Source organism: Onychomys torridus, chromosome 17 (assembly GCF_903995425.1).
Source record: "Onychomys torridus chromosome 17, mOncTor1.1, whole genome shotgun sequence".
NCBI lineage: Eukaryota > Metazoa > Chordata > Mammalia > Rodentia > Cricetidae > Onychomys > Onychomys torridus.
In genome coordinates this window covers 16,393,376-16,402,996 of record NC_050459.1, presented here as the reverse complement: position 1 = coordinate 16,402,996, position 9,621 = coordinate 16,393,376, and the positions used below count along the sequence as shown (strand labels likewise).

General features: G+C 46.4%; 1 protein-coding gene across 1 annotated transcript; it reads left to right on the top strand.

Moving 5' to 3' along the window:
* The first annotated feature begins 5,922 nt into the window (after positions 1-5,922).
* On the top strand, positions 5,923-8,065 carry LOC118569174 (putative protein FAM90A20P). The gene is made up of 3 exons (XM_036166900.1): positions 5,923-6,000; positions 6,344-6,510; positions 7,283-8,065. The coding sequence occupies exons 2-3, from the start codon at positions 6,367-6,369 to the stop codon at positions 8,063-8,065; spliced, it is 927 nt and encodes a 308-aa protein (XP_036022793.1). The 5' UTR covers positions 5,923-6,000; positions 6,344-6,366.
* Positions 8,066-9,621: the final 1,556 nt, after the last annotated feature.

Here is a 9,621-nt window from a genome sequence, read left to right as displayed (position 1 = left end):
AAAGGTCTGAATAAACTGTAATGAGAAGGATCCCGGTGTCGCATCTTCCTTGCTGGTCGAGGCGGGCTCAACAAGTGGTGGCCCGTACGGGGAAAATGGAGAAACGAACGTACGGGGACAATTACCATGGCTCTCTCCGGATTCAGAACTCATTTACAGTCAGGCGGTATACCGGTAAGTCCTCAGAAAAAACTGGGGATCCGCGACAAAAGCGGGTAATGCACACCTGTAGAAGGGAGAGCGGGATAGCAGAGCTGCGATAAAAGCAGACGGGTAATTCTAGAGCCATGATAAAAGCGGTAATTAGACAAAACAAACAGGGAAACCGGAGGGCTGGAGCAATTCTGCAATGGCTCTGAGAAACCTCCGAGAAACTTTTCAAATTGAGGAAAGAAAAAAAATATATATACTAACATGGGCGCCTCCTCCTCGCACCCAATTTTTTTGGCTCTTAACGAGCTGCTTCTCTCTAAGAAACTGAAAATAAAAAAACGCACCTTAGAACGATTTTTACAACAGTGTGATGTAGTTGCTCCTTGGTTTGCAATTTCAGGAAGCCTCACAGTGCATTCCTGGGAGAAATTGGGAAGAGACCTAGATTTGGATACTGGAGCAGATTGCAGGTGCAGATAGCAGTATCATAGCTAGCAAAGATTGGCCTTGAGGTTGGCCTATACAGGCTTCCTCACAAACATTGCAGGGACTGGGTTATGCCAGTGTTCCAAATGTTAGTGCAAATTTGTTAAATTGGCAAGATTCCGAAGGTCACTCTGGCGTTATACAACCCTATGTCCTTGAGCTTCCAGTGTCCTTCTGGGGGAGGGATCTTATGAAATCCATGGGCTTTCAGTTAAGTAATGAATACTCCAAAGAATATAAAAATATTATGAAAAACATGGGGTGTCATCCTGATTTTGGCCTGGGAAAATTTTTACAAGGCAAAAAGGAGCCTATACAAACAGTACCTAGGAAACCCAAACAAGGGTTGGGTTTTTCCTAGGGGCCACTGAGGAGGGCATTCCCATAACCTGGGTAACGGAGAAGCCAGTTTGGGTTCCTCAGTGGCCACTCTCCTCTGAGAAATTACATGCTGCATATCAATTAGTGAAAGAGCAATTGGAGAAAGGGCACATTAAACCCTCTCTTTCTCCCTGGAATACACCCATATTTGTCATCAAGAAGAAATCAGGAAAATGGAGATTGTTACATGATCTTAGAGCTATAAATGAGCAAATGAGAATTATGGGACCTGTACAGCGTGGTCTTCCATTGCTGTCAGCCTTGCCTGAAAATTGGCCTATTATTGTGGTAGATATTAAGGACTGCTTCTTTTCCATTCCACTGAATAGCAAAGACAGTGAGAGATTCGCTTTCACTTTACTGTCCACTAATCATGAGGAACCTGATAAAAGATATCAGTGGGTTGTATTGCCACAAGGCATGGCCAACAGTCCTACAATGTGTCACTTATTTGTAGCAACTGCTTTCGAACCTTTGAGAGCACATTTTCCAGGCTTAAAATGCCTCCATTATATGGATGATATACTGTTAGCAGCTAAAGAAGAGAGCATTCTTCAAGAAGCATATAGCTCACTTGTAGAACTGCTAAAGCAAAAGGGAATCTGTATTGCCCCTGAGAAGGTGCAACAGAGCAAAGTTGTCAATTATCTTGGCTCTAAAATAACTAATCATTATATCATGCCACAAAAGGTAGAGTTAAGGAAGGATCATCTTTGCACATTGAATGATTTTCAAAAATTATTAGGAGATATAAATTGGATAAGAGGAAGTTTAGTAGGAATGGCCAATTATGAGTTAAAACCATTATATGATATTTTAATTGGAGATGCAGCCTTGGATTCACCGAGGCAATTAACCAATGCAGCCCGAGAAGCCTTAACAAAATTAGAAGATAAACTACAAAGAGCTTTTCTTCAAAGAGTACAAATTAATGAGGATATTACCCTGTGCATTCTGCCTACCCAATTACAACCTACGGGAATTTTATGGCAAAAAGGACCCTTGTTATGGATTTATACTAAAATCTCACCTGCAAAATCAATTGAGTATTATCCTACTGCTGTGGCATTACTTGCGCAACAGGGTATTCAACAATGTTTACAATATTTTGGGACATCACCACAAACGCTAGTCGTTCCTTATGATTCTACTCAAGTCAAGGTATTATGTGCTGCCATAGATGATTGGGCAATTCTGCGTTGTACCTATCTAGGACACATAGATTGCCATTATCCTAAACATCCACTATTAACTTTCTTTAAAGAACATCCTGTAGTTTTCCCTAAAGTAACTGCTTCAAAGCCCATTCCAGGAGCAAGTGTTATATTTACAGATGGGTCTAAGACAGGCTGTGGTGCTTATATGGTGGATTCTAATGAACCTGTAAAGCATCAATTCTTGCCAGGTGCACCTCAACAGGTGGAGCTTTCAATAGTTCTTGAAGTTTTCAAGGCTTGTCCATTTGCTTTTAATTTAGTGTCAGATTCTAGTTATTTTGTTAATGCTTTGAAAGGCCTTGAATGTGCAGGGCCCATCAAATCTTCTAGCCCAGTTAGCTCATTGTTTGGCCAATTACAGAAACTGATCTGGCAACGTAAAAATCCCTTTTTTGTGCTACATATCCGTGCACATACTAGTCTGCCAGGTCCATTGGCTAAAGGCAATGATATAGTAGATCAGTGTACCAGACAGGAATGGATGTTTGTGGCTTCTGTCATACAACGAGCACATGCTTTCCACAAAGAATTTCATGTTAATGCAAGGACATTACAACAAAAGTTTTCTATCTACGTGCGGATGCACGAAAGGTGGTACTAGATTATTCCCAATGTGTCATTTTTCATCATCCTTCTAGCTTAGGAGTTAACCCTCGTGGTTTGCTCCCCCTAAAAATATGGCAAATGGATGTTACACACATCTCTGAATTTGGACGTGTCAAATATGTACATGTATCTGTTGATACCTGTTCTGGAATCATTCATGCCACCCCAATGGCAGGAGAAAAAGCCTCTCATGTCATTGCTCATTGCTTAGAAGCTTGGGCAACATGGGGTAAGCCTCAACAGTTAAAGACAGACAATGGTCCTACATATACTGGACAGAAGTTCGCTTCCTTCTGTCAACAGATGAATGTGCAACTTGTACATGGCCTACCATATAATCCACAAGGTCAAGGCATTGTGGAGCATGCTCATCGCTCCTTGAAGGAGTTGCTTCAATAGCAAAAAGGGGGAATAGGCTATGGCCGTACCACTAAGGACAGACTTTCTCTTGCATTATTTACTCTGAATTTTTTGAATTTGGATGCTTCCAATTGTTATGCTACAGATTTATCTAAAAAGTTGTCTAGTTATCTTTTAGGTAATTGGACTGGAGAGTTTGATAACCTGATGGACCAGCTGAGAGTGGCTATTGTCACGGTGAATTCGACTCGAGTGGATACCGGACTGGTGGAGGGATTGTCTTCCTGGATTGCTACAGCCATGGACCACATGAAGGAGTGGGCGGGAATAGGAGCCCTAGTAGGTTTACTGGTGCTCACCTCCCTAGTATGCTTGTGGTACATTTGTCGCATTAGGATCTCAAAGCGTCGCCATGCAGCCATGATTGTCCAAGCCTTTATGGGCATTGATGCAGGACAGTCTCCCCAAGCCTGGTTGGCTACTTTAAAAGATATTTAGGCACAGGATGCAAGGCCTGCACACTGCACTTGAGGTTATGATACGCTGACCTCAAGAAGAGCAAGTCTGATTGCATGTGGGTTGGTACCCTAACTGCCACCTCTGTGAAAAGGGTATCAGACGGGTCTAGTGTTATCTGGGTGGACGACGCCTGGACAAACATTAGTACATGTTCCATTTTAGCAGAGATCAGACATCTACTCTTGCCTGTTGCTTTGTAAAACAAAAAGGGGGAAACTGTAGAGAGCCGCGTGTAGACGCACCCTAAAGATGGCTCTGGCTTCTACCCTCTGCCTTCCCGATGGCAAACACTCTTTATGGTAAACAGCTCCTTATTTGGCTATGGCTGGATTCGTGTGTTGCAGGCATATGCGTGAACCTGTGGACAGTGCCCACGTGGCTGCTTGGGGTTGGCAGCCCAGCCCTACTTAGGTGCTGGGAGAGGCTTGCCCCAGCGAGAGAGACACAATGCAACTAATCAAAGGTCTGAATAAACTGTAATGAGAAGGATCCCTGTGTCGCATCTTCCTTGATGGTCAAGGCGGGCGCGACACTCCCTTACCATAGATAATAGACCAGATACACCCTTAAAGGTGGATCTCCACAGGGAAAGCCACACATCTAAACAAGGCTGGAGAATTCGCGCCGTTGTTAGAGGGTCTCGGAGGCTGCAGGGCGAGGACTATGTTCTTCAGATCACAGGGTGGGTGTGGGTGTGCACAGTGTCTGTCTGGCACACTAAAGAGATATGGGAAATGCCAAGTAGGTATGTGGATTGTTATTGAACCTCAAGTAGTGTTAAAAAACCCAGGTTCGTGGGCCAAAAAGTATACTCTGCATTAGCATCACGTCTAGGAATTTTTATTGCTGAAATGGATAAGGTCACAAAACATGACAACTAGAAGCATTTTGTACATTGAGTTTATTGAACAGACTCTAGAGTCCAGAGTGAATGCAGACTACTTGCTTGGAGATGCAAGTCCAGCCATGAGAGGAGTGTTTGGTGTTGCCGCCATTTGTAGGTGAACCTGACACGTTCCAGTCAGTTCCCGAGTTGATCCTGGGGAGGAAGGAACTAGTCCACTGGATTGCTTTTCAACATTGAAGGGTCCATGATGCAGTTTTCTGGAAGTCTCTTGGCAGGGAGATGGCATCTTCTTTCCTGGTGGTGGCTCACTCCTCTTCACTGTCCTCTGTGCTGGAGGAGATCTGAAGGTCCTCATAAAGGACGGCCCATGAGTGCTTGGAGTGTGCTTGCTCCTCCTCACTATCCACAGAAGTGGTGGAGATATGGCTGCTAATCTCTCTCTCTCTCTCTCTCTCTCTCTCTCTCTCTCTCTCTCTCTCTATCTCTCTCTCTCTCTCTCTCCTCTCTCTCCCTCTCTCTCTCTGTATTTGTGTGTGTGTGTTTATTTGTGTGTTTCTGTGTCTGTTTTTCTGTGTGTGTTTGGTGTGTCATTCTCACTACATGTCTACACTCCCCTCCCACAGCTCCCTTACTGAAACTTAGATCCTCACTATGATTCCCCTTCTAATGGCACTCCAAAAATGCTGCTGGGAGTCATCTGAGAATTCTTTGTGGGCATAGTTCCTTTTGGAATGTGCTTGCTTGGTGACTCCATCTGATGCCAAATCCACCTCCAGAATGATAAACACTGAGGAAACAGAATGTAGGTTGAACGTCATTTGGCATATATGAAGTATCTCATTGCATATCTAATTGGATTGGATAACAAGAATTAGGTGTGAAGGTAGCCAGAATGAAGGTTTGGTGTGCTGTGGCTAGCCGGACCAATATCCACCTTTTCTCCATGCATAGAATGTGGAATGTCTAAAGACAAGTCTTTGAACAACAGCCAGCCTGAGGCATGGACTGTTGGTGTTCTACCCCGTGTCCAGTTTCACTGTGTTGTAGTACTTTCGTGTACATGGTATGAGCACTGGCTTCATGTACTGCTGGATTTGAAGGGGAATTTGCCCTGTAAGGCTCTGTCCATGGTCCTACAACCTCCCAGACCCACTAACAAAGTCGAGAAGGCTCCAGCCCAGTTTAGAAGATTGGCTTTCGCTGTGGAGATCTGCCTTAAAGGGTGTGTCCGACTTCCTGCCTCAAATTGGGATTGCCTCCCAGTGTGCTCAGGGGACTGGATTAGATGACTTCACAGAGCTTATAAGCAATCTCAGAAGCCATTTTGTCTCAGTCCTGCTTGAGCCAGCCTCCTGGAAGCAGCTCCTGCCTGGAGTGCTCACAGCTCACAGAACCTGCTGGATAGACTACGGTGAGACAGCAAGCTCTCAGGTGGGAATCCTTACCGCATTCTCTTGAGGGGATTGCTTAGAAACAGAGCAGTGTGATGGGATGCATGTGGGTTTTACTGTAGGCATTATGGTGTGTAGGTGTCGGTAATATCAACTGAATGCCGTTCTTGAACAGCTTTGGATGGCATTAATCCTTCTGAGGAGGAAACGGGCCAAGAGTGTTTCCACGTCCGGGACCTACATCCCTGTCTATTTGAATAGGATTGGGAGGTCAAAACACAGAACGGGGATCATTGTGTGATGGCCATTAGCAGCCCCATATGTTTGTGATGTCGTCAAGTTTCATTTCATTGGTGAAAGCTCTTTGCTTTGCTCCTATTCAGCAAATCCAAGCCAGCAGCCCCAGATGATTGACTCCCATTCAGCCATGAGTCAGCACAAACGCATGCTGATTCCGGACCCCAGAGACATTCCAGCCCAAAGAGACCAGAGTCAGCCAAGTGGGCCCATGGCTCTGAACGTTCCCCCACTGCAAGAGGAGAACCCTAGGGTAAGTTGACTTTTATGTGTGTCAGCAGCCACAGGGGCCAGGTGAGACATGACTTTGGGCTGTGGGACAGAGTCTCTGTGCTGTGGGCTATCCACCAGAGAAGACTGTTGAGATCTGGCTTTAAGCCAGGAGAACGGTATTATTAGCAGGCTGGCAGAGTTTGTGCTGGGTGGCTCCTATCCCGGTGGATTACTGAGCCTATCTCAGGGTGAGCTTTGAAGTACCGACACCATATTCTGGCTTGAAATACTTGATTTAACAAAAAGCAGTTGGTCCTAAGCAAAGGCAAGGGTAGTCCTTTCAGAGGCTGTCCCAGAACTATGGACTTGGATGGCACCCGGTAACATTAATTGGCTGAGAGCTAAGGCCTGAATGATATTTCCATCCTGCATTCATTTGTGCCGATATCTCAGGGTCAGGTGGACTCTCCAGCCCTGGCCCTGTTCCATTTGTCCTGCTGATCTGTGATCCTGACCATAGCAGGTGGGCAGGCTGAGGGACCTGAAGGGAGATTGGGAAGCAGCTGAGCACCTCTTCCAAAGGAGTGGTCCTTTGGCAGATGGAAGGCTCACTATCATCAGCCTGGCAGCTCTCGAGGGTGCTTGACCACTGTCGGTACAAATAAACACCTGTTTGGTCTTACAAGCCATTCTGTAGTGTGTGTCTGTAAAAGGAGAACATTGAAGGGCATTTGGTCCTTGACAGGGCCTGAGTGTGGAGAGGTCCCCGGATCCCTTTTGTCAATCACTATTCCCTCCCTTGTCACTCACAGGTGAAATGCAGAGACTGTGGGGCCTTTGGCCACAGATCAAGGAGCAGGAGGTGCCCCATCAAGTGTGGCCCCTGGCACCTAGTGCCACAACCTCTGGAAACCAGGGAAGAGAAAGAGAACCAGGATCCTCACAGGGCCCAGGCCCTCCAGAACCCAGGGACAATAAGCCAGGCTGAGATAGACAAGAACCTGAGCCAGCATCCCGCCCTACACAAGGATAGACAGACCCCAAACCTCAGCCTCTCGGCCCCAGGAAAGAAACCTGCACAGGGCCCCACACACCCTAGGCCAAATCCCCCAAAGAAACCGAGACTTGCTCTCTGCAAACCACAGGAGGAGTCCAGTGCACGGAATGATTCCAAGGCCTCCTCCACAGAGAGTCAGTCCCAGACCACTATCAAAAGCCTTGGAAGAAGAGAGGCCCTGGAAAAGAGGAAGAACGTTGCAGGCCAGGAGCCCAGCACTGGGACTGAACAAACGCTGGTGCACAGCAATAGAGCTGCCTCACTGTCTGGCAGACCTCCCACTGAGACCCAGGAGCCATTTGCCTCCCATGTAGCAGGCCAAGCCCTGCGCATGATATTCACAAGGCACCATGGGGATTTTTGGTCTTCCAGGTTCATGACAATGGATGCGGATCTTCCCAGTGAGAAGCAGACATCTCCTCTTAAGACACCTGCCTCTCAGGGCAAAGGGGATGGAGCACACCTCCAGCCTCAATGGAGTGTCCTCTCTGAGGACCTTCATATCTCCACCACTTCTGGGGATAGTGAGGAGGAGTGAGCACACTCCAAGCACTCATGGACGGTCCTCTATGAGGACCTTCAGATCTCCTCCAGCACAGAGGACAGTGTAGGGGAGTGTGCCACCACCAGGAAAGAAGATGCCACCTCCCTGCCCAGAGACTTCCAGAAAACTACATCATGGACCCTTCAAGGTTGAAAAGCAATCCAGTGGACTAGTTCCTTCCTCCCCAGGATCAACTCGGGAACTGACTGGAACCTGTCAGGTTCACCTACAAATGGCGGCAACACCAAACACTCCTCTCATGGCTGGACTTGCATCTCCAAGCAAGTAGTGTGCATTCACCCTGGACTCTAGAGTCTGTTCCATAAATTCAATGTACAAAATGCTTCCAGTTGCAATATTGTGTGACATTATCCATGTTACAATAAAAATTCCTAGATGTGATGCTAATGCAGAGTATTCCTTTTGGGCCAAGAACATGGGTTTCTTAACACTACTTGAGGTTCAATAACAATCCTCATACCTAAGTGGCATTTCCCATACCTCATCAGTGTGCCTCACAGACACTGTGCACACCCACACACACCCTGTGATCTGAAGAGCATAGAGAGATAGGACAATCTGTAGGCCTCCCCTTCCAAACAATTGCTTTGTGGCTGAAGTCTTGGGTCAGATATTCAGGTACAGCTAGATCACAAGGAATGAAACTCAGGGGACTAGATCTCAAGCTTTCCTGGAGGATGTGCACTTATACTTACTGTTGATAACCTATTCACTCCAGAAACAAGAGAGTGTTTAAAATACAGAGTAGCAGCATGGCTGCTAGTGTCTCTCTCTCTCTCTCTCTCTCTCTCTCTCTCTGTTTCTCTCTGTCTCTGTCTCTGTCTCTCACTCTATATCTCTGTGTGTGTTTATTTGAGTGTGTGTGTGTGTGTGTGTTTGTCTGTGTGTGCTTTGGTGTGTCATTCTCTCTCTACATGTCCACACTCCCCTCCCAGAGCTCCCTCACTGACACTTAGATCCTCACTATGATTCCCCTGCCGATGGCACTCCAAAAATGCTGCTGGGAGTCATCTGAGAATTCTTGGTGGGCATAGCACCTTTTGGAATGTACTTGGTGGGTGACTCTATCTCATGCCAAATCCACCTCCAGAATGATAAACACTGAGGAAACAGAATGTAGGTTGATCCTCATTTGAGAATTAGGAAGTATCTGGTTGCATATCTAATTGGATTAGATAACAAGAATTAGGTGTGAAGGTGGCCAGAATGAAGGTTTGTTGTGCTGGGGCTAGCCCGACCCATATCCACCTTTTCTCCATGCATAGAATGTGGAATGTCTAAAGACATGTCTGTGTAAATCACAGCCACACTGAGGCATGGACTGTTGGTGTTCTACCCCGTGTCCAGTTTCACTGTGTTGTAGTACTTTCGTGTACATGGTATGAGCACTGGCTTCATGTACTGCTGGATTTGAAGGGGCATTTGCCCTGTAAGGCTCTGTCCATGGTCCTACAACCTCCCAGACCCACTAACAAAGTCGAGAAGGCTCCAGCCCAGTTTAGAAGATTGGCTTTCGCTGTGGAGATCCG